This window comes from Monodon monoceros, unplaced genomic scaffold, assembly GCF_005190385.1.
Source record: "Monodon monoceros isolate NGI ecotype Baffin Bay Population unplaced genomic scaffold, NGI_Narwhal_1 Super_Scaffold_20, whole genome shotgun sequence".
NCBI classification, from domain to species: Eukaryota; Metazoa; Chordata; class Mammalia; order Artiodactyla; family Monodontidae; genus Monodon; species Monodon monoceros.
This window is the reverse complement of record NW_021703777.1, coordinates 133,108,742-133,133,669: the sequence shown is the minus strand read 5'-3', so window position 1 is coordinate 133,133,669 and position 24,928 is coordinate 133,108,742. Positions and strand designations below refer to the sequence as shown.

Genomic DNA, 24,928 nt, shown 5'->3' with positions numbered 1-24,928 from the left:
TTTGTATCCTGCTACTTTACCAAATTCATTGATTAGCTCTAGTAGTTTTCTGGTAGCATCTTTAGGATTCTCTATGTATAGTATCATGTCATCTGCAAACAGTGACAGCTTTACTTCTTCTTTTCCGATTTGGATTCCTTTTATTTCCTTTTCTTCTCTGATTGCTGTGGCTAAAACTTCCAAAACTATGTTGAATAAGAGTGGTGAGAGTGGGCAACCTTGTCTTGTTCCTGATCTTAGTGGAAATGCTTTCAGTTTTTCACCATTGAGGATGATGTTTGCTGTGGGCTTGTCATATATGGCCTTTATTATGTTGAGGAAAGTTCCCTCTATGCCTACTTTCTGCAGGGTTTTTATCATAAATGGGTGTTGAATTTTGTCGAAAGCTTTCTCTGCATCTATTGAGATGATCATATGGTTTTTCTCCTTCAATTTGTTAATATGGTTTATCACATTGATAGATTTGCGTGTATTGAAGAATCCTTGCATTCCTGGAATAAACCCCACTTGATCATGGTGTATGATCCTTTTAATGTGCTGTTGGATTCTGTTTGCTAGTATTTTGTTGAGGATTTTTGCATCTGTGTTCATCAGTGATATTGGCCTGTAGTTTTCTTTCTTTGTGACATCCTTGTCTGGTTTTGGTATCAAGGTGATGGTGGCCTCGTAGAAGGAATTTGGGAGTGTTCCTCCCTCTGCTATATTTTGGAAGAGTTTGAGAAGGATAGGTGTTAGCTCTTCTCTAAACGTTTGATAGAATTCACCTGTGAAGCCACCTGGTCCTGGGCTTTTGTTTGGTCGTTGGTTTTTAATGAACTACACACCTTAGTCAATTCAGGGCTCTGGAGGTCTGAGATGTCAGCATCTGGGGGCCCCAGGAGGGAGCAGGACGAAAGCAGAGGAGCCCTCCCTCCACTGTCCCGGCAGGGGTCTGCCCGAATAAGAGACAGAAGAAGCCCCTGCAGGGTAACTAGTGGATTAACTGAGGCAGAGTGGTGAAAGACAAGTAATGGTTTTCCAGCCTCCATTTGGTTCCTCTGCAGCAAATCTCTCCAGGCCTGCCCTGTGACCACATCTGCTGTGCCCGGCCCCGCCCACCTGTGCACTTCCACACCTATCTCTGCTATCCTGAGCCTCTCCAACTGTTTCCTGAGGCTCCAGCTCTCTCTAGCCACTTCCCCAGGGTGCCCTTTCTCACCCCATCTGTTCCCCCTGCCTAACCACAGCACCTGCCCCGCCCCCGCTCTGCTCCAGCCATGCCACCTTCTTTTTAACAGTTTTGTTGAGATAAAATTCACACACCATAAATGTGTCTATTTAGAGGGTACAAGTCAATGGTTCTCAGTGCATTCACAGAGTTGTGAAAACATCACCATATTCATTTAGAATATTTGTGTCATCTCAAAAAGAAACCCCATACCTTTAGTTATCACTCCCCACCCCTCCATCCCTCCATCCCCCTGGCCCCTGGCAGTCACTTCCCTACCTTCTGTCTCTATGGATTTGCCTGTTCTGGACATTTCACACAAACGGGACCACACGATATGTGGTCTTGTATGTCTGGCTTCCTTCACGCTGCATCGTGTTTCCAAAGTTCATCCATTTCGTGTATCAGTACTTCATTTCTTTTAATGGCCAAATAACATTCCATTTATGGGTATAGCACATTGCTAATCCTTTCATCAGTTGATGGGCATTTGGGTTGTTTCCACTTTGGGCTATTGAGAATAACGCTCCAATGAACAATCACGTACACATTTCTATGTGGGTTTTTACTTCTCTTGAGTAAAAACATAGATATACATATATCTAGGGGTGAGATTGCTGGGTTGCGAGGCACTGCCCTTCTTTCTGTCCCCCAAACCTGCCAAGCCCATTCCCAGCTCAGACCCTGGTCTTGCATGCAGGCTCCTAAGCCATCCCTGATCACCGCAGGTCATTGTTAGTTTGATTTTCTCCGTAGCATTTACCACCATCTGAACTTACTTTGCTGGCTTTAGGTTATGTGTCTCTCTCCCCCTGATAAAATGCAAGCTCCACAAAGGGGATTTGTCTGATTTGGTCATTACTGAATCTCTACCACCTAGCACAGGGCTGGAGACTCAGGCGATACTCAATGCATATGGGCTTAATTTAATGTAATTTAATTCCCCACATCTCAGTGAAGGGCCTCCTCTTCCAGGAAGCCTGCCCTGATCCTGCCCCAGCAGCCCTGGTCACTGCTTACTTGTCCATCTGCTCACTGGACTCGGGGAGGCTGGAGGGCAGGGCTCACATGTCTTCTTTCTCTGTCTCACGTGTGCCCACGCGGGCCTGGCACATAGCAGGCGCAGGTGAGTTTTGCCAGATCACGGGTCTCCCTGACACCACTCCACCTTGCGATGGTTCATATCGCTCAGAGAACTGGGTGATTTTCTCACCTGTCCCCCGATTCAACTCGCCCTCTTGCACACCTCGAATTGGAAGGACACGGAGTGTAACCCCGGCCACTGAGGAAGCCCCGACCGAGTTCTCTGATCCTGCTGGCCACTGCCTGAGAGAGAGCGCCCCATGGAGGGGTACAGCCCAAGAGCTCGTGGAAATCCAGGCGCTGGGCCCGCCCGCTGACTCCCACTCAGGACATTGGAGGCGAGTTCTGGCCTCTGCCTTTGTAACAAGCTCCCCCAGGAGAGTCTGATACACACCACTTTGGAAATAAGTCTTCGAGGACATCAGTTCAGCAACTCGGGGGGAAAACATAAACGAAAAAGAAGGTGATACTATTTGCCCACCAGAACGTGGGGACATCTGGTCAACCCCAGGGGTGGGGAGCCGGCTCTGCCAGTGTGAAAGAGAAAGTCAATGTGATTAGGTGTTTAACTGGGCACCTCCCTGAGCTGGTGCATTTGCCCACATAAGTTATTATGATTTCTTAAACATCATTCTGCTTCTTAAAGCCTTCTTTCCTCTCTCTGACAAATCAGCGGGGCTTTACTTCGTTTTGGAAAATCATTCCTTTTTTAAGAAACTGTGTGGGTGCTACTTAACTAATCATTTACTTTCTATAGCAACTTGGAAACAAACTGAGTCCGCAGTGTGCCGAAATCATTTCTTGGAAGGTTCACGCAAGCTCACCCCCTAAATCCCTTCCCGCTGCACAGTCCCAGCAAGCACTTGGGAAGGGACTAAAAACAGCAGGTCTGAGCACCAGTCTGGGGAGGGCACCCCACAGTGCTGGACACAGCATGAGGGCACCTCCCCTCTGAGCCAGGCAGCAGACCCAGCCCTTGCCTGAATCAACCCCACCCACCGAAATGAACACTGAGCAGATAGGTATGTCCAGAAAATCAGTTTCAAGGGACACCAACACGTAGGCCTGCCTGAGACACACCCACGGCCCCACTTGGGTGTAGGAATCAGGAAAGCAGGCCCCTTCCTTTCCTTCTTCCTCTCCTCCATCCATGTATTCCTCTACTCCAATTATTTTCTGAGGTCCTACTATGCACCAAGCCTTAACTCAGGTATTAGGGTGCAGAGGTGAATTGGAGGCCCCTGTTCCAACACTGCACCCTCCAGTGGTGGAAGGTCACACCAACACCAATATGTACCGCACACCAGGAGAGCGTGGCCCGGTCCCCTCTCGTGCCGAGCCTCCGTCTCTGCTTCAGGAGCTGGGGAAACAGCACGGAGCTGGCCCTCCTCACTCCAGGGCGGCCTCCCCACATCAGGGCTGCAGCCAGGGCTTGATGACAAAGCCAGACTCAGAATCGGCAGCCTCAGCCCACCGCCAGCGATGCTAAGCCCGCTGGGCTGGGTGGCCAGTACTGGCTGCTGTTCTAGTGCTGTGAATGCTTTTCGTGGAACTAGTACTAAAATCCATTCCACAAATCTCTGGCTTCTTACACCGAGTGAGCCAAACGCCCCTTTATTTTCACACGGACACGGAGGCGTGACTCTGAGGCCGCGTGGTGGCCCCTGAGGGGCCTGGGCTGGGGCTGCTCCTGGCTCCACATCGGGGTCCCATCTGTCCTGCAGGGCCTCCCGCGTGCCCGCCAAGTTCCCAACCCGTGACAGCAGTTCTCAAACGTGGCTGCAGGTTAGAATCATCTAGGTGCCCAGGCCTCACCCCAGTCCCACGAAACCAGGCTCCCTGGAGTGGGGCCCAGGCAGCAGAAACTCTAAAGTCAAGTTAGGGACCCCCGGATCCGGAGGACTTCGGCACCCGGGGCACCTCAAACTCAGCGTGGCCCCAAAGTCTGACACCGTCCCTGCATTCAGGAAACTATTTCTGATAGAGACAGAAAAACAGACAGGCAGACATGCAGACAAAAAGATAAATCAAATAGAGTTTTCACAGTGTAATTAAGGAAACGGGTGGAGACTAAAAGGACACATTTAAGGAGACTGATGGGGAAGTCTTTGCTGAAAAGATCCCCAAAGTGAGACGGAGGGAATCGCGGGGACACGGAGGCTGAGGTGGGGAGGGCCTGGCATGTTCCAGAAGCTGAAAGAATGGGGCTCTACAGAGTGCAGAGGGCAGGGTGAGTGGAGGCCAGGCAAAGAGTCTGGATTTTATTCCAAGAACAGTGGGAAGCCCCAGGATGGTTGTCCACATACAAACGTGGGTGGAGGGATGTGTTATTAGAAACAAGACACGACACCCCCATCAGGATCCATCGTCACAGTATTGAAGGGTTGCCTTCTCGACCTTTATCGTCAAATTCCCACCAGCTTCAGAGACTTGAAAACACACATGGAGTATGGAATCAACCATTAGTTAAATACAGGAAAGGTATCAAATCAATTTTAAATTCCCTAATCTCCTATTTCCATCCCATATGCCGAGCAGAAATAGAGGAAAAGAATATGCATTATGTTTAACAAGGCACAGCGTTTTAAATGTCTTTAATCTCTGGAGAGAGGAATTATTTCAGTGGGCTGAAGCCGATACCTATAATTAATATCTATGAAAAGTTGAACCCAAGAAAAAACTTTTTCAGGCTAAAAACCCTCATGTGATTTCTAGGTAATTAACAGTTTGGTCTCCACCACGGTAAAAATAGGCTTCAACCTGAAACTAATTCCCTTCTTGGCTACCAAGGCCATTCTTTGAGTGATGGAGGAGAAGAAAGCTATTTGAATCCATTTACGCAGCACAAATAGGAAGTGACACCTGGTCGAATGGGAGGTGAGCCGGCCAAGTGCAATTTGGAGCACAGAATCTCCTTGTTTGGGTTTCTTTCACTGTTTAGCACAAGCTTCTACTTCAGCCAAGTCCAACGGCTCACAAAACTGAGCTTCTGCTTCTGGAGGGACCCTCCTGAGTCCTGGCCCATCCAGTGGCTCAGCCCACCCTGGCCATTCACCCTGGTCTGCAGGGAGAGCTCCGCATCACACGCGGGGCAGCCAGGCCACCGAGAGGTGCGATGGGCCGCCCAAGGTCACAGATAACCAGCGGAAGGCGCAGGCCTGGGACCCTGTTCCCCCAGTTCACCATGACCCCAGCTCAGCTTAGCTGTCCCCTCTCCAGGGCTCTCAACTGTCCCCCAGATCCCTCAACCCTCGCCATCCTAAAATCCAGGCATCCATGCAAGACCCTGGCCCTGCAGAAGGAGCTGCCCACCACCCCCCTTCCGTTTCATCCATTTGTGCACCGTTGTCACACACACATCCGCACACAACTAAATAATAAGTAACTTGAGAGCAGAGGGCACAGGCCTTGGGCACTTTGGTTATGGGTATGAGGGCCACACCCTCTCACCCACCCCGAGGGATCCGCCTTCTGTTCGCAAATGTTCAACAAATATTTGCTGATTCGATATCATTCAAAGTTGGCCATGGGACCTCCCTGGCGGTCTAGTGGTCAGGACTCCGTGCCTTCACTGCTGAGGACGCCGGTTCGATCCCTGGTCAGGGAACTAAGATCCCATAAGACGCGCAGCGCGGCCAAATTAAAAAAAAAAAAAAAAAAAAGTTGGCCAAATTTTACCTCCAAGCGGCTTAAAAACCTTCATCTTAAGTAAAAGCATGCAGATTCAGGCCCCTGGTAGGGGCTGTTTGTCCCGTGGGCCCCCAAGCAGGTCTACAGGCAGAACGACGGACCCGAGAGGCCAAAAAGCAGCCAAGTCGGTTAAATGCGCTTTAAAAATAACTTTCATTTACCTGCAACTCACTACGGACTCTTCCACTCGCCCGTCTGTTCCACAAACATTCACTGAGACCCGCTATGCCCGAGGGCTCTGGCACCTGCAAGGCTGCGGGGTCCTCGGGCCCCAGGCGGGGCCACAGTGTCCCGGGGAGATGAGAGAGGGCACAACGCTATGGTCTTGAGTGTGGGCTCCGATGGGGGCAAAGCAGGGGAGGCCAGCAGTTAGGAGCCCCGGCTGGAAGGTTCCAGGTTGAGGAGACGCGGTCACAGGGGCAAAGGCCAAGAGACGAGGGGAGGGAGGGACCTGAGGACAGTCGGTGGCAGCTGCAGCATAAAGGCCAGGCAAGGCTGGTGAGAGAAGAGGCTGGTGACAGGCTGATAACAGCCCCCAAAGATGCCCACGTCCTAATGCCCAGAGCTGGTACCTATGCTACCTCGTAAGGGACTTTGCAGATGTGATGAGGGATCCTGAGATGAGCAGGTTGTCCTGGATTATCCAGGTGGGCCCAATGTACTCACGAGGGTCCTTGTAAGAGGGAGGCGGACTGGACTTCAGCTCGGTGAGACTGACTGTGGACTTCTGACCTCCAGAACTGTAAGAAAATACATCTGTGCTGCTCTCAGCCACCAAGTTTGTGTTGTTTGTTACAGCAGCCAAAGGAGGAATCAGTGCAGAGAAACGTGGCCTTGGGAGAACGGCCCTAGCCACAGACCCCACCCGTCTGTCCACCATTGCTGGCCCCAGATGGACCAGTCCTGGGCTGGGTTTCCACTGGGGGCGGTGCTCACCATTCACAAAGACAAGGCAAGCTGATCTCGCCTTCACCTCTGCTTTCTAATGTATCACCTGGCAGCAAAGCTGGGACCACTCAGCAGTGCCACGCATCACCCTGCTTTCCCTGAGGTTCACGAGTCAACAAGACTCACAGCCCAGAAAGCCAACCAGCAAAGACAGGCATCCTTCGCGCCCACCCAGACGACACACCCTGCTTGCAGCACTGCCTTCTAACACAACCTCAACTCGGTGCTGACCTCAGCTGCTCTCAGCAAGCCCAGACACCCTGGAATGTGCCGTCCCGGGAAGGGGGTGAGCCTCCCGTCGCTGGAAAGATCCCAGCTGGGGCTCGGTGGCCTCTGAGCATGCTGGAAGCTCTGAGACCTCTGAGTCCACCCCGGGACTCCTCCTTGGCAGCCATCCTGTGCACAGTAGGCGCCCACGTGGCATCTGCTGAATGAATCTGCCCCGAGGGCCTTCCCACCCAACAGCTGTCCTTTTGGTGGAAGAAGCTGACTTCCTTCTCTCGAAGACAAGCGGAGGCCCATCTGTGATTCACCTTCTCCCACGAGTCCTGTCAGACACCAGGGCTGGAGGCTGGAGGCAAAGACACCAAAACAAAGAGTCGCAGCCGACTTCCTGCCAGAGGGGAGCCAAGCCCTGCCCACGGCTCGCTCACCGCAGGGAGCTTCTCCCTGCAGCTCAGGGTAGAGACAGGAAATAAAAGGCTGGGGAGGCTGCTGCAGCCACCCCAATCCCTGGAGGCTCAACCAGGGCTGCTCGGGCATCTGAGAGCCTTTCCCAGGGTCCACCCCCAGGCCCTCTGGGTCTCCATCTGGAAAGAACCCTGGCCTGGGACCCTGCAGACCTGGTCTAGCCCCACTCTGCCACCCGCGGCTTTGGACTCTGTTCAAACCACTCGACTTCCCAGGGCCTCAGTTTTCTCATCTGTAAACTAAGGCCACGGGGCTCTGAGATGCCTTACGACACCCACAGCCCTGCTTGAACTCAGCGGCTCCTGACTTCTTTGGGTTGAGATTTTGCCAGCACAGGGACGGAGAGACTCAAATCACAGCCAAATGACGGAAGCGTGGGGCCCCTCGGCTCCAGGCCAGGATGACCACACCAGACATGGCCCACTTCCCTGACCGCCTTCTGTCCATGTCACCATCTGAGAGGGCCGCCTCCAGCCTGCCTGGGCTGTCCTGTGGTCCACGTCCAGGGCGCCAAGACCTCGGGTGTCCCAGGAAACGCCCGCCCCTGCCCGGAGTGGCATTGGCTGCCCCCTGCACTTCACCCCATGTCCAGCCACCGCCGCTAGGCCCCAGTGGACCTACAGTGTGCACTGACCAAAAGACAGCACAGGTAGCCCGCAAAGGAGCATCCAGGCCACCGTGAGATGCGGTGAGTGCCACACACCAGGAGTCTCCTCTGCTCTGAGCTACGTGGACGTGGGCATGGGCCCTGGCAGAGCCGACAGGCCTGGGGCTTCACCGCTCAGCACACCATAAAAAGCAGAAGTGTGGGGCTGTCTTGGCCTTGACCATGTGGAAATCACGCAGCCCATAACTGACCCCTCTGGGAGTGCAGGGCATTGGGGGAGGGAGTGGGGTGTCATCGGCGGCCATGGGTGTTCGTTCTCCCAACATGGGAGGATGACCCTCCAACGACAAAGCCGGGAGAGACGCGACGCTGCTGCTGGACCCCCAACTCACGACAACGCCCTCTGCAGGGTCCTACCCAGAACTACGCTCTCGGTCTAGTCTGCGTGGGTCCAGGGTTGGGGCCCTGGCCTGACAATCAGCATATCAGCCCTCTGGCCGCGGTGATGGGTCGGGGTGGGCATGTGACCCATGCCGGCCAGTGGGTCTCTGTTCTGGACTTCCACTGGGAAGGACTGGTGGGCGGCAGCATTCTCCAGCCTCAGGTTCTCAGGGAGCCGTGACCCGGGTGGGCTGTCAGAGAAGGGAGGCCAACACACAGTGAAGCTGAGCCCAGGGACAGGGACAGAGGCTGAGGGACAAAGGCTGAGAGACTGCAACTGGGGCCCCTGGAGCCAACCACACCTGAAGCCAGAACCCTGGACTTTCTGGACCTGTGAGCCTACGAGTCCACTTTTTCACTTCGGCTAGTTGGAGTCGGGTTTCTGTGACTTGTGACCAAGAATCTTGCTTAACACACCCGCTTCTGTGCACAGCCTTACAGAAGCCATGGGAATGGCAGGAAATAAGAACACACACCACACCCTCCTGTAACCTTAGACCGAACCAGGAAGACCTGACCAATCGGCCCAAACACACCAGGTGGGGACACAGGGTGTGACCAGTACTGCCCATTAGAGGCTGGGGGAGAGGAAGACCCCGGAGGGCCGAGTGGCAGAAGCCAGCTCTCACTCCTGGGCCCCTACACTCTGTGCTTTCTCTTCTTTCCACAAGAATTCCTCTCCCCACTGGGGGGACGGGAACTCCACCAGGGCAGCCACGGAGATTCAGGGCACTAAAGGAGACGTAACCACACATACTGCTGGGAACGTTCTTGAAAGAATTGGACAGAAACAGACACCAGATAACGTTCATTATATACTTGCACTGCTATAGAAAATGGACATTACATTTTCCTCCAGGCGAAGCAAGAATAAAAGGGATTAAGGATTAGCTGACAGAGTCTTCGCCCCTCGCCCAGGCCCCCTCCACCTCGTCACACCCACTTCCCTCCTGACGATCTGGGGACATGTATGCACTTGGTAGATGATCCACGTCTTCTAAAAGGCACCGTGACATACAAAGTAACCTATCTACAAAACAGGAACAGACTCACAGACATAGACAACAGACCTGTGGTTGCTAAGGCGGGGGTGGGGGGGGACTGGGAGTTTGGGGGTGATAGATGCAAACAATTACATTTAAAATGGATAAACAACAAGGTCCTGCTGTAGAGCACAGGGAGCTATACTGAATATCCTGTGATAAATCATAATGGAAAAGAATATAAAAAAAGAATGTCTCTATGTGTATAACTGAGTCACTTTGCTGTACAGCAGAAAGTAACACAGCATTGTAAATCAACTATATTTCAATTAAAAATTTATTTTTAATTAAAAAAAACGAAGAGGGCTTTCACTAGTTAGAATTTCTGTTGTCTCTTTGTTAAAACTCTGAGAACTTTATTTGATTTCTTTGATGTAGCATAGATGAAAAACAAACAAACAAAAATAAAAGGCACCATGACAAATGTTAGGTAAGTGACCGTCCCAGTGTCACCTCCTGGCTCCTCCCAGGGACCCTCCCTTCTGGGTTCTCCTTCCCCCACCCCACCCCAAATTCCCAAACTCACCAAGCTGCAACAACGGGCCCAGCCTTTGCCCTGCTGTTCCCACCACCTGGATGCCCTCCTTCCTCCCACCCTCCTTTCCCGGCCACCACCTCTGGGAAGCCTTCCCAGATTTCTCCAGGAAGGGAAGTTCAAGGGGAAGTTTTGTTCCCTGCAGTAGGATGAAGACTCAAAGTCAGAATTTACTGACTTCAAGAAAAAAATGCAGACACATGAAATTTCTTGCACAGTGAGTTTGTGGCCCCGACTCAGCCCTGCTGTAAACTTTCAGGCGTTCTGAGGAGCAGAGGGAGCTCCTGGAAGAGCCCTGTGGGCACCGAGGTGCTGGCAGCTGGCAGGCCACCACCACCTCCCCCAAAATGCCTCTCTCTCGTAGGCTCAGGAATGGCCGATGCCACTCAGCAGGTGGGAGATCCTTGTACCCCCTTCCTGGAATAAGAGGGGTGCCAGGCTCGGTGGGGTCTTGACTGGGAGAGGACAGGCGGCCCTGAGCACCACAGCTACCGTCCCAGGCACCCCCAGGTCAAGAGAGGACGTCGGACAGAGAGAGGGAGGGAGTACGCGCCAAGGACAAGGGCAGCCTGGCTGCCTTCCCTGAGCGCTCCCCACAACAGCCCTGCACAGCACCGCCCAGGTCACCCTCCAGACCTCCTGGAAATGCCACCCCCTCCTTGGGACCCCTCCCTGACCACTAGCTCAATCGGGCCCTTGCTTCCCCTACCCCAGTTGGAGGCCCCCATCACCTGTGCCTTCCTCTACAGCATCCCTCCCACCTGCCCCTGCCCTTGTGTCCCCAGGTCATCAGGTCATTGTCTGCCCCTCTCACCAGGCAGGGACCATGCTTCATCCTGGCCACGTCACCCCTTCCACCTGGCAGAGGGTCTGGCCCATAACTCAGTATCGATGAACGAATCAACCACTGCAAAAGCCTCTCTGAAACACTCTGGGGCAAATGCAAACTCAGGCCAAGCCCCCACGGGCATCAACAAAAGCTCTGGATTCGCGGGTGAGTGGGGTCATCTGGAGCTCGGCCCTCCTCCATCACGCTGAAAACAAGCTGAAGATGGCATCGGGGTGAGTTAAGAGGGAAACACCAGACTAGAAACGCTGACCTGTGAGCTTGGGATCACCTGCACGTCAGGCCAGCCGCCACAGTTAGGGAGCTCTGCCCGCCCCGTACCCAAACGTGCAACCCATCGGGGACCGAGCCTACCCACAGCATCCCAGCAGAGGGGCACGTGCCGGCGCCTCCAGCCAGCCTCACCGCCGGCGGGCCACCTTCCAGCGGAGGAGGTCCAAGGGCTTCCTACCGAGCAGGGGCATCTGGCCCAATGGTCCACACAGGCCCCCCCCTCCGGTCGTCCCACCCACCCCAGGACGGGCCAGCCAAGCCCAGAAGGATAGGGTGGCCTGGAGGGGCCGAGCAGAAGCTGGCCGCCCAGCATGGAGCCGAGCCCTAACACGCAACGGCCTTCAGTCCACAAGGCCCGAGCGGGCCTCGTCACCCCTTTTAGGATGAGAAAGACAAAGGTCCACGGGATTAGGAGCGGGCCGGGGCCACACGTGGCCGAGAGGCGACAGAGCAGAGTGGACACCCCGGTGGAGGGCGGTGGGCGTGAAGAGCGCCTGAGTGTGGTCGGGGGCAGGTGGGTGAGGCAGACAGGACCACCCTCCGGGCTCTGCCCGTCCCAAGCCAGGGCAGGGGAGCCAGGCAGCTCGCAGACCCAGCCAGCGTCTCGGAGCTCCTTCCCGTGCTCACGAGACCCAGGCCGGGACACGGCCGCAGGCTCATCCAAGAAACTAGAGAAGATTCATCCCCACAGAGGACCCTGGGGACCCTGAGGGAGACAGAGCACGGCAATCCCAGTCCGGGGGTCCTGCTCGGCCCCACCTGAGGCAGAGAGGGGACAGAGCCACAGCCTCTCATCCTTATAAAAGGCTGCGTGGGCCCTGCTCGCGGGCTGCGGGGCTCAGGGGATAACGCTACACGGGCTCTGCACTGGGCACAGGACAGGCAGGGCTGGGGCCCCATCACGTGACAGGAGCCTCAGCCGGAGCCCCGCCCCCGGTCCCCTCCCACCAAGACCCTGCCCTGGCGATAATTCCCCATCACTCCACTGGACAGCGTCGCTTGGATATGCTCCAGAAAACAGGACTCCCAGGAGCCCTGGAGAACTGAGGGCAATCCGCTTCCTTCCCCCATGTGCCATGTGGATGGCCCCCAGCCCCATCCTTCTCCCAGGTCAGAGGTCAAGGTGGCCAGCACCAAAGTCGGCCAAGTCTCCACATCCCAGAAGAGCGAGGTGCCAGGTCAGGCAGGGCAGGGCAAGGCCACCTCAGCGTCCAGGGTCCGTCTGCTTGCTCCTCTGTGTCAGGGAAGGCACATGTGACTGCAGGGCCGGCTCCCCTCCCTGGGGCAGGGGAAGCTGCGGGATCTAGGGGAAGCAGGTCCCAAAGGGCCCTTCCCTCCAGACCCCGCCCGGAAGGCCATGGGTTTCGGGTTTCCCCTTGGCTGCCTGCCGGCCCTCTGCTCCATGAGATGGAAAGAAAGTCTGACTTGACCTTAGGAGGTGAGCATTTCAGGCGATAATTCGTATCAGGAAACTTGCAAAAAAAAAAAAACAGACGTCAACGAGAAATACTCCCTCTAAAAGTGGGCTCTTGGAGCCAACACTGCTGGGCTTGGCTGTGCTTTAGCAAACTACTCAGGAAATGGGATGAAAATGGAACCACATAAAACTCCACGGTGGATGCCACCCCCAGCACATCAGCGGGGCCCTGGCCAGATGCTGGGGTGAGCTCCGAGCCCACACATCCCTCAGCCCCCCAGGGTGTAAGGGGAGGGTGCAAGCACGCAGCCACAGCCTCCAAAGGTGGCACCTTCTCAAGCTTTAAAAAGGTAACATGCTGGGACTTCCCTGGTGGTCCAGGGGCTCCCAATGCAAGGGGCCTGGGTTCGATCCCTGGTCAGGAAACTAGATCCCCCATGCCACAACTAAAGATCCCACACGTGGCAACGAAGATCCCACGTGCCGCAACTAAGACCCGGCTCAGCCAAATAAATAAATAAATAATTTTTTTAAAGGTAACTTGCTGATGTGACTTTAAAGAAAAGACATAGGCAAACACAGAACGAAGGTGACAAGGACCAAAACCATTTTCGGGGGCTCCCCCCACCCCAGGGCTGATATCAGAACCTAGTTATCCCCGTGAGGCTGGCCCAGAGGAAACGCTCAACGCAGGTCTGATGGATGGATGAATGAACGAGCGACCAAGCGAGTGACACTTAGAAAGACGCCCATCAGAAAGCCGACCTTCCCAGTTTCCCCCAAGGTGGCCCTCCAGGAAAGCGCCTCCATGTTTAAACCCACCCAGAGTTGCTTATCTGTTGCAAAGCTGAGCCACCCATCTCCTGGGTGCTGTGTTATGTTTTATGTGAATGAAATGAGGCTGGGAGCAGAGAAGCGATTTAAAAGCGCCAACTTAATTTTGGGACTGATGCTCTCTCCCCACTGAGCACCCTGGCTCCTGGCTGAGCCACCGCAGCTGAAGGGCAGAGGCCCGGCCAGGGGGAGGCACAGGGCACCGTGGCCTGGCTGCACGGCCACTGCTGCCAGTCGAAGCTTCTGGGCAGAAAGCTTTGGGCAAGAAGCAGTCTCTCCATCTCCCCCAAAGGGCTCTTCCCTACGGGGAAGGCTCAGGATCCTCACTGAACACAGGTGGGGACAAATTAGTGCTTTACAGAGCTTCAGAGCTCACATGGGGAGCGGGCAACTGAACAGGGAGGCCAGCTCTGTCACCCACCGGCCACGGGGTCCTTCCCAGATCCTCAGCAGAGAAGGAGGTGGGCCGGGCCTCTGAGCTGATAGCCCTTCAGGACCAATGAGCCCCTCCTATCCTACTCATCTGGTCAGTTGCCAATGTTTACTGAGCGTCTGCTAAGCACCTAGCACTGGGAGACAGCAGAGAGCAGACAGACCAAAGCTCCGCCCTCCCGGGGTCCACACCCTTAGGGGCCTGGGGGAGACAGGACACTGGGAGCAGGCACTGGGATGGGGGGTGGCGGAGAAGAGAATCATCCCCACGGTCCCCTCTCTTTCCCAGGAGCCACGTCCTACCTGGCTTCTTCACTTCTATTCACTTCACTTCTACTCACCTGTGATTCCCCGCCAGCTCTGCTGGGACCACAGAATCCAGGGGCCCGTGAACTTGGGTGGAGAAACAAGAACTGGGTTTATTTTCACCAACTGCGACTGAAACTGGGCGTTTCCTTCATCGTGAAGCAACACGTCACAATGTTGTCATTAGTACCTGGGACTTTGTCACCAACAGAAATCACAGGTGTTTTCCCGGGCACGTTGACAGCTGTTGCCGACCCCGAAATATCGTTTACGTCCATCACAACTTCAAAACTGTGGTACTTACCACACTTGCTGCTAACTCTTGTTGATGTGTTACTAAAGAAATTAGCTTTAATATTCTGGTAACTTTATTGCCATAGAATTTATTTTTTAATAATCATCCTTTAATCCTATCTATTCTATGTTATGCTGGTTATAAAAACTACATTCTGAGAAACTTCATGGGCTTCTCCAGACTTGGGGTGGGGAGAGGCTATGGCACAGAAAGAGCTGAGAACCTGTGGGGGGGGGGGGGGGGGGGGGGTCCTTGGAGCCGGAAAGCCCCTCCACGTGTGTCCCGGGGCAGCCCGTGGGGTGACACCCAGCAAGGCACCCAGCAGCCACCTCAAACGACTGAGATAGAACGGCTGCAGGAATTAAATAAAAACCCCTAAGCCCCTCCACGGTCAAGTGATAAGTCAGAACATAAACTTGGATAGGGTTAAGCAGTATGGATGGGAATAAATTGAGAAAAACATAAGATTTTTTATTGAGTGCTTCATTTTTACGGAGTGAAAATTGAATTATTTAACTGGTCAATGAGCTAGTCAATAGGGAAAAGGGCCTAAACGCAGGGAGGAAGTGAAGTGCACGTGAACTTGAAATACAAACGGCAGGAGCTCCAGACCACGCCCCCCTGGACCATTTCCTACCCCCCGCAGGCCCCCCACCGCCAGACCAGTCAGCCTATTTCTGACTTTCCAAGGTTGATAGATCTGGATGTCCTGGGCTCCAAGCAACAGCCCCTCCCCTTGGGTCACACATAGCAGAATGGGGGGTTATCAGAAGAAACCAGAAACAACACCACTCCCACCCACTGTACTGTCTCCCTGCTGTGTCCTTTCCAGGTATGGGATGGCCCTTAGTGCTGTGAATATTTCTCCCCCAAAACCACAGGGCGACAGATTTCTTTGGGGATTGCAACCATGCAACTAATTAGCAAGTGGGCAAAAACTCAAAGCAGACACAGGAACGATGTCTGCTGTAGTTAAGACCTCAGGCTCAATCCAAAAACTAACACAGAATTCCGCGATCCCACTTCTGAGTATACACCCAGAAGAAGAGAAAGCAGGGGTTTGAACAGACATTTGTACCGCAATGTCCACAGCAGCATTGTTCACTATAGCCCAGAGATGGGAGCAGCCCAAGGGTCCACGGATGAATGAACAAGAAAACAAATGTGGCCCGTCCACACAGTGAAATATGATTCAGCTTTAAAAAGGAAGGAAATTCTGACACAGGCTACAACGTGGATGAACCTCGAGGACATTATGCCCAGTGACGTAAGCCCGTCACATAAGGATAAACACTGTATCACTCCACTTACATAAGGTCCCTAGAAAAAACAGCCAAATTCACAAACGGAAGTAGAATGGTGGTTTGCAGGGAAAGGGGGAGACAGGAGGCGATGGGGGGCTAGTGTTTAACGGGGACAGAGTTTCCATCTGGGAAGATGAAAAAGTTCTGGAGGTGAACGGTGGTGATGGTTGCGTAACAATGTGAATGTACTTCACGCCACTCAACTGTACAGTTAAATTGGTTAAGAGGGTAAATTTTATCTGTATTTTATCACCATTAAAAAATAACAATAAAGAAAAAAGAGTAGAAATATTTCTTGCACTAAAAAAATAGCACTCAGGGACTTCCCTGGTGGCGCAGTGGTTGAGAATCCGCCTGCCAACGCAGGGGACACGGGTTCGAGCCCTGGTCCGGGAAGATCCCACGTGCCGCGGGGCAACTAAGCCCGCGCCCTGTAACTACTGAGCCTGCGCTCTAGAGCCCGCGAGCCACAACTACTGAGCCCGCGTGCCACAACTACTGAAGCCCGCGTGCCTAGAGCCCGTGCTCCGCAACAAGAGAAGCCACCGCAATGAGAAGGCCGCACACCACAACCAAGAGTAGCTCCCACTCGCCACAACTAAAGAAAAGCCCACACGCAGCAATGAAGACCCAACGTAGCCAAAAACAAATAAATAAATAAATTTATTTTTAAAAAAATAGCACTCAGGCTCAAGAGGGAAGAAGGAAATCGCATCTCAGACCCTTTTTAGCTGTGTGACTTTGGGCCAGTCCCCTGGATGCTGTGAACCTTTCTTTTCTCGTCTGTAAAACGAATATAATAATCGTATCTATTTTTTTAGGACTGTCCCCAGGACTAAACGAGTTAATGCCTGTGATGTGCTCGGCACAGCCATGGACACATAAAAGGGGGCTGTGATTATTAACTTCATTATTGCTAATCAGAAACAATATGTAAACAATGAGAAACTGTTATTATAAGATAAAATTACCTCCGAAGGAGAAGCACGGAGGCGATCCTAAATGCCATCTCTCCAGCTAAGGCCTGGAAGATGGTATCTCTACCTCTGACGCCTCAGAAATATGCACGGCACAGAAAACTCATAAAGAGCCCTTTCTGAATTAAAAGTGATCTGAAGAGAAGCAGCCACACTCGGCCTGGCTCTTTTCTTACTTTAATTTGAACTTAATTTATCTCTGAGCATCAGGAAACGGCGTCATGCAAGAGATGTGCCCTGTCGGAGTCAAGGCGAGCTCAACATTGCGGGAAATGATCTGCTTTTGCAAGAAAATCACGAAGGAAGGAGGGTGCTGTTATTTTAAGATCTTCGAGCTGGTGTGAGAAGAAACTAATTAAATGATTGTAATTCTCTGTGCAAATGCAGTAACTTGACTACTGCAGAGATGCAAAATAAGAAGGAACTTTTCCACCTCAAAAGTACATCGGAGTCTTAATTTTTTCTTCTTTCCGGTTCTCCAGTGACAGCTCACATTCAAGTACTCCTATTAAACGTTTAAAACAACAAACAGAGCTTATGCGGGACAAAGATGATGCGCACACTGTGTGCTCTGGGAAGTGTCCTGGAATCACGGGGCTGGAGCAGAAATGGTTTTGTTGCTCCCCTCAGTGGGCTGCCTGTCAGTCGCCAGCTCACAGCGCAACTGGGAACAGGTTGCAAGAGTCTGCGCTCTGCAACCCACCGGAGGGATGGCTGCACCGTGGGAACCCGCGTGGGGCAGAAGCGGGGCCTTCGCCATCCCCACCATCCACTGGACAGAACCGGAAGGGCCACGGGTGCATGTTTCCATGGCAGTTCTATGCCCAGCATCCAAGCTCACACCCAGAATGAGGCTTTCAAAGGGCTCCCACAAGCAAGAGCAGGCTGGGGACAGACCCACACGCATGCTTCACCCTCCAGATGCTGGGATGGAGACCTTGTCGTGACCACGACGAGAGCCAGAGTTCCCCTGCTCCCTGAGCTTCCACACCTGGGCACACGCTGGCCAGGAGCAGGGCTGCAGTAACAGCTGGCTTCACGGGTCATCACATCCCTCTGTGCTCCATAAAGCACCCATGCAAACTCGGGAATTAGGAGCGCGAGGGTGAAACGGGCTATTGGTAAGAATCTATAAATAACTCACTCTTTGGATGCTAAAAAAAAAAAAAAAAAGAAAAATGAGGAAGCTCCCAAACAGAAGGCAGTTTACAAGCTCGCCCTCCGGGTCTTCCCGAAATGGAAACGCTCAGGGATGCTCAGCGTGTCGCCAGCGCATGTTCTCATGGCTCCAGCTCTGCACTCCCACGGTGTCATCCTTGGGGGCTTAGCCTGCCTCTGACAAATTATAATAAAGTAACATGTTAAAACAACAGGAACTCTAAAGAAGACCTATGCAAGCACTGGGCTGCCTTCTAATCTGAAGGGGCGTGTAGAAGAATCAAGTTAATTTATGACCTCTTTAAAACACTCTCAGGAACCCTCATGCAACCACAAATTAAACAGCCACTTCATTAAAGTAAACGTAGATCTGTGCAATGTGCTCGGGAACGTTATTAACAGGGCTGTTTTGATGCCTTTGAGCCAAAAGCTTCTTGATTGACGGACCTGTTCTTTCTCTGCCTGGTGCTCCGGGGTCTTCAGGACCCCGGGCCTCTCCCTCAGCCTGCACAGTCTCACCATCCCAACCTCCTCCTCAGCCCAGGTGACACTGACTCTACCCACCCTTCATAGCTGCTCGATCATCACCTCCTCCAGGAAGTCCTCCCTGACCTCCCCAGCACAGATCCTTAAAGCACCAGAATTCTGTAATGAATTCCTGTCCAGTCCCAATGTCCTGCCAGGACAGGGGCCATGAGTGATTTTGCTTGTCACTGTACCCCGGCACCTAACAGACCCTCTTAGAAAGCAGCTGCTCTGAAGGCTAATATGAGGTCTCTTCTCACCTGGGGCTCTCAAACTTTGTGTGATCTCTCCAGGCACAGACAGAATGCAGAAGACCCTAGGTGGTCCCGGGCACCGGGCAAGCATACCCCCAAGTACAACACTGCCGTCTTGCATGCCAAGACTTCCCCAGGCTCTGCCCAGCGAGCATACGTGTCCACTGAGCGACACCCGTCCCACAACACAGGCTGCCCTCGCTCTCTCATCATTCTTGGTCCAGCCGCCAGGCCCAGGGTCCCCGACAGGTGGCACAGCTGGCTTCCTGACAACAAATGTGACAGGCACTCAGTGCTGGTCACAGCATCCCGTGACCTCTGTCTGCCTCTGTCCATCTCTGGGTGGCCACTGGCCGCCCTTGGTGAAGCTGCCACGACAGAGAAGTGCTTCATCTGGGGGCAGAGGCCCACCAGCCAAGCACTGAGCAGTCACAACTCAGCCACCCATGAACCAGACCGCTCTATCCAATGGAGTCCCCACCCCAAAACGCCGGGAGGCCCGCACTGTGGTGGTCTGGAATCCCAAAATTTCTCACGGAAAGCTCAGCAGACTTGGAGCCACCAAGCCCGCCCACAAGAGCGGAGCGGAGCCGTCACCACGAAACCACAGCCGTCAGACTCAAGGCTACAAATCAGCTTTGTCGCTGGATTCATTCAAGAACCCGAAGGGCTTTCCACGAAGGCCTTCATGGTCTCTGGACGCTGGCGCCTGGCCGTGAGCCGTGAGGCCTCCATGGGGGGTTGGGGAGCCATGTCCCGTCCATCCTCACCTGAACCCTCTCTCAGACCTGCTCTTCCCTCCCTCTGCCCCCTCCAGGGCCCTGGGCCAGGCCTCACCATCACAGCAGCCTCCTCCCCGAGTCTCTGTACAGGTCTCACCTCCATGGCCCCTCACCAAGCCCACCGTGCACACTGTCTCCGGGTCACTGGTTGAAACTCAGCCCAGCCCTGCGATCACTCCCCGAGCAACTGCTGCAGGCCAGACCCTGTCCGAGCACCTTACGTGGATTATCCTACTGAACCTGCACCACAGACAGACCTATGAGCCTTCACTTCCCCCAGATCTAAGACACTGAGGCCCAGACAGGTCAGTCCATCCACCCCAAATCTCAGAGCCAGAAAGGAGCAGGGCCGGGTACAAGCCCAAGGAGGCTGAAGCTCAAGCACCAGTAACCCCCCACCCCCCCGCACTGCCACGCTAGGCTGTTCAGCCTCATATTTGGGACCCATTAGGAGTGGACTTCAACCAGTTTTTTCCAAACTTCTTTCCTCTGATTTCTCTCCACGCACAATGCATTCACTGTCTCCGTGTATGACACAGACATACCTTCAGATTCCCACCTCCCAGACCTTGCTCAAGCAGTCCCTCCCCCAGAATGTTCCTCTCCATCTCCCATATACTCCCCCTACGCGTTCCATAAGTCCACCCTGATGCCACCTCTTCCATGCAGTCTTCCCTGATTTCCCCACTGGGGAAGATGGTGCTCACCCCTCGTATCCCAACTGTTCACATCCATCCCTTTTTTCCCCACAGGACTACTCTGAGCTCCCCTGCGTTAAGCTCAGAGGATGCAAAAGCAATTGAGGTCCCTCCCCTGCTGTTACGAGCTGAACTGTGCCCCCCTCACCGCCCCCCACAAATCATATATTTAAGTCCTAACCCCCAGGGCCTCAGGATGTGACTATATTTGGAGATATGGTCTTTAAAGAGGGGATTAGGGTAAAATGAGGCCACTGGAGTGGGCCCTGATTCAATATGGTTGGTGTCCTTATAAGAAGAGATTAGGACACAAACACAAAGAGAAGACAGCCATCTATAGGCCAAAGAGAGAGGCCTCAGGAGGAACCAACCCTACTGATCCCTTGATCTTGGACATCCAGCCTCTAAAATGGAGAATGCATTCTGCTGTTAAAGCCGTCCAGTCTGTGGCACTTTGCTGTGGAGGCTAATACACCTGCCCTCAAGGAGCCTGACATCTGACAGCTGTGTTAGGTGTGACCCATTTCACACCTTCAGAAGCTCCATGCTTCTGATTTGGAGCTCTGGCTCTCTGGGTATAAAATATGCACAGATATCAGGTTCCTGAAGATCCCTGAGCAGAGAGCATGAATAGTCAGGGCAGAATTACCTCTGCATACAGCTCCCCTCGACATCCTCAACCCTGCAGGACAGCACAGAGCAGATGTGGAGCAGGGGTGGGGGACATGCCGATCTGCTGACCACCAGCGGCAAAACTGAACCAACTGGGCCTGGCTGCAGGAAGCTCACATTCTAGTCCACTGACGCATCAAAACTGAAGTTCCAGTGCCGTGAGGGAAGGCGTACAGGTGAGTTGTACTTAAGTATAACGAGCACGCGATTTCCCAGAAATGGTAAAATTGGGACAGGGCACAGCACCATCCCATTGGGGTAGCATGAAACCCTGACCTCGGAGGCAGGGACCTGCATTGTCATACTTGTCTCCAGATCACACCTCTGCCTCTGAGGGCAGCTCGGGAGACCCAGAACCTGGAGCCTCCGTGCATGACCCGTTCTGGATCCATCGAAGGTAACACCAGTTGGTTTCAATGAAACACTCATTTCACACCTAACAATTCATTTCTACAGCTAAACGGCAGACAGAAAGGCAGTGTTCGAACTTCCAAGCTAGTCCCCTTCTGTATCTCCACGGGAGCGGGAAGAAACCAAGCCTTTGGAAGGAAAACGCACATATGTTCTCAGTGCTACAGCGACGGGGCCTGTCCTGGAATAAGCTCGAATCCTGCCATTCCTTTCTGCAGATGCTCTAAAATACCATTTTAAAAAGTCTATCCCTCTCCAAATGCTTTTTTTTAACTTTGTAAAACACCTGACATGGTAAAGCAAACACCATCTCTGCTCTTGTAGAGCACATCTGCAGAGCGTAGCTCCTTGGGTTCGGATACCTGTGCAAATCAGATGACATAAAATTTTTTAAAGACTCTGCTCAGCAAATCAGCCTCAAGTTAGTTTCTTTTCCGTTTTAGCTTTCAAAGATGGTGCTTTCAAGCGGAGGTGAACCACGTGCAGAATCCTGGCTAAAATCCTTAGCCCTGTGGCTGCCAGAGGGACCAAAGCGCATTGCTGAGACACTTCACGTGCGGAGAAGACAATGCAACGCATGCGCGGAGTGCTGAGAAAATAATGGTTTGAAAAAAGGGTTTTCCTTGGCTCTCGGTTACAGCTTTCACTCCTCTTGAGTTCTTCCCAGGCAAGTGAAACTCTTAAAGCATCACCTGCTCCCCAAGTCAAAGGATGATGCGCTTATCCAGCGAGAACTCCCGTCTCCCCGACTTCCCAAGCTTGAGAATGGGTGAGGGGGGGGGGGGGCGGGGCTGGCAAGAGAAGTGGGAGGTACTTGAGCCAAACGCCGGGTCAGCATCTCCAGAACCACAGCCGGTAACAGTGATGAGTACTCGGGCTTCGCCTCCCGTCTGCTGAGTGCCAGGCCACGCCCTGCTCTCCACAGCCACCCCTGCCCCCCATTTCCCAGCGGCCAGGGGAGAGCTGCCTCTCTCAAAGCTCCTCCCCGGATCTGGACGTCCCACCGCCCACTAAAGAGAAGTCAGCACCTCCCCACATTCCCACTCCCCACTCCCAAGCCCCCCCTCCAGGCATTCAGCTGCCGGCAGCCAGGAGACAGTCACACAGGAGTCACTCAGCTCAGCCACTGTTCCCCAGCAGCAAAGCCAGGCGGGCTCCTCTGCCAGGCCCCGCCCCCAGGGCCCCGCCCCACTGGCCCAGACTCCTCCTCAGTCTCTCCAGGGGAGCTCTGCTCTCAGGATGGGGGTGTGCGGGCGGGCTGGGTGCCAGTGAGCCCTGAAGGTGCTGGTCCCACCTGGGAGGCTGCTCTCCACCCCTCTGTGTCTCCCTAACTTCTCTCACCCCTACCGCCCCCCACCACGAAGCTGAAAAGAGTGAGCTTCTGGAGGCACAACCTGGGGGGAGGGGGCTTGGTTTGGATGTTCTGGCTCCACTGGTCTGACTGTTAATGCTTACTGCTTCCTTTGAGTTACTGGTGTCCGGGTTACCTTGCAGTCCCTGAGTTACAGCTTACGGTACATAGGACACGATTTGCTCCCGAGTATTGGGAAGGAAGGAAGAAGGGCGGGATCCAGCTGCACGTCTGGGGTCTGACCCCTCTCTCCAGATGTACGTGGGGATGTTCCCCCAAGGGCTCTTCGAGGGAGGGGCGCCCCTCCCTAAAGCACCGCCCCTCAGGGCCCTGCCTGCCCCCTGCTGGCCGGCGGAGCGCAGGGGGTCAGCGCCGACCCGCCCCTCCCCCCAGGGCTTCCAGTCTGACTGGAGACGGCTGAGGTGACCAAGGACCAGAGACCCGGCACTTGCGTGAGAAGCTGTCTGGGGAGGGGGTCCGGCAGGGCGCCGCGCTCTGGACCAATCAGGCCCATCCAGTGCCGCCCCTGCCCCAAGAAGCGCATCCACCCGCCCCTCCCTTCTCCCGCAGAGTTCCCCAGCCAGCGGGGCTAGACAGAGGAGGTGGGTAAAAGTGCCGCCCAGCCCAGGCTACACCCCTGCGGTGACTAGAGAAGCACCTGCATCCCCGCCCCTCCACTCCCAATGGATGCAGGGGCCCTGGCCCAGCGCGGCTTCCCCAGAACTTTGGGAAGCCTTGGTCAAGGAGAAGGGTCGGGGCTCAGCCACTGGACAGTGAGTGGACATTTATGGAAAGGAGTGAGGAGGGGCTCCCATCTCTTCTCCCCATAACCTCGCGCACACACACAGCTGCCACCTCCCTCCACCACTTCCCTCTCCCAAAACTAGAGATGATCCACGTGGGGCTGCCGACAGGTGACCCCAAGATAGATGAACATGGGTTATCTGCTCCGGCGGGAATAGAGAGGGGTGGGAGGGAAACGACGCTGTGGCACCCCCCCGCCCCGGGGAAGAATATGACGGTATCCCCATGCCCGGGACACACCACCAAAAAGGAAGAGGCGGGATCCAGGAGGGGGCAGGACCCACAGAGCTGGTGGAAGGAGGCGCCGGAGGACCTTAACAGAAGCGTGTTTGCAGGGCAAGGGGTGTCCAACTTCCAGCTGGAGCGAGGCCGAAGTAGCGGCCAAGGTGGGGGAGGGCAGGGAGTGCAAGGAGCTGGCCTCCGCTCCCAGCCCCGCGGTAAGCAGATCCCGGCGCATCCAGGTGCGTCAGCGGCGGGTCCTCAAGGCAGCCGCGGGTCACCCTACGGCAACGCGGGGAGAGCGGTGGCCCCAGAATCGAGGGTCCCAGAATCGGACGCCGGGCTGACCGGGGAAGTCCTAGAGCCCGTGGAGGTGCCACGAGCGGGGTCCCGGGTAGACCAGGGTGGAGCGGGTCCTGGAACCAAAAATCCCAAAGCAAGGCTGGGTGGACCGGGTGGAGTCTGAAGGCGATAGAGGCGCAACACCGAGTCGTGAATGATCTTAAAGGGCCTGGGGGCGCCCCAAGGTGGCCGGGGTCCGAAACCTCTGGAGACACCCACCCCCCAACCTGTGATCTGGAGGCCATGGGGCCGCCCCTGAGGTGGCTCAGGGTCCTGGAAATCAGCGGAAATGCCCCCCGAGGTGAGGCAGGGCGCTCAGGTATCTGGTTCCCAAGTAACCAGGGGCCAGCAGGGGCGCCGCCGAGGTGACTCTCGTCCCCAAGTCTCCGAGAATGCCCGGGGTGACCGCGGGGCCGTCCGGAAGTGGGGGCTCCGAGGTGTCCGGGGCAGGGCCCGGGGGGACGCGCGGAGGTCACTTACGCTGCTGTTCTCGCCCGTCCAGTGCACCATCGCCTGGTTGTGCGTCGCGTCCCCCTTGAGCACGAACGACGTGCTGATGAGTGAGACCTGCGCTTGCGAAGCCGCTCCGGCCACCGGAGCCGCCCGTGCCCAGCGCCCCTGGCCCGCGGCGGGGGCGCCGTCCTCGCCGGGACCCGGAGACTGACCGGGACCCGGGGCGCCGGGTTCCGCGCCACGCGCCTGCCGGTCCTCGCCGCCGCCGGGCAGCGCGCGCCCCGCAGGCGGGCTTGGCGGCGCCCGGCTCAGCCGGGCCCGGGGACCCTG

General features: G+C 54.7%; 1 protein-coding gene across 1 annotated transcript in view; it reads right to left on the bottom strand.

Moving 5' to 3' along the window:
- The window catches only part of SORCS2 (sortilin related VPS10 domain containing receptor 2), a 479,932-nt gene that overhangs the window by 454,544 nt on the left and 460 nt on the right, over nucleotides 1-24,928 (bottom strand). The window contains exon 2 of the mRNA XM_029234725.1: nucleotides 24,626-24,925. Coding sequence (XP_029090558.1) covers nucleotides 24,626-24,925 — 300 coding nt within the window. The remainder of the gene's footprint in view (nucleotides 1-24,625; nucleotides 24,926-24,928) is intronic.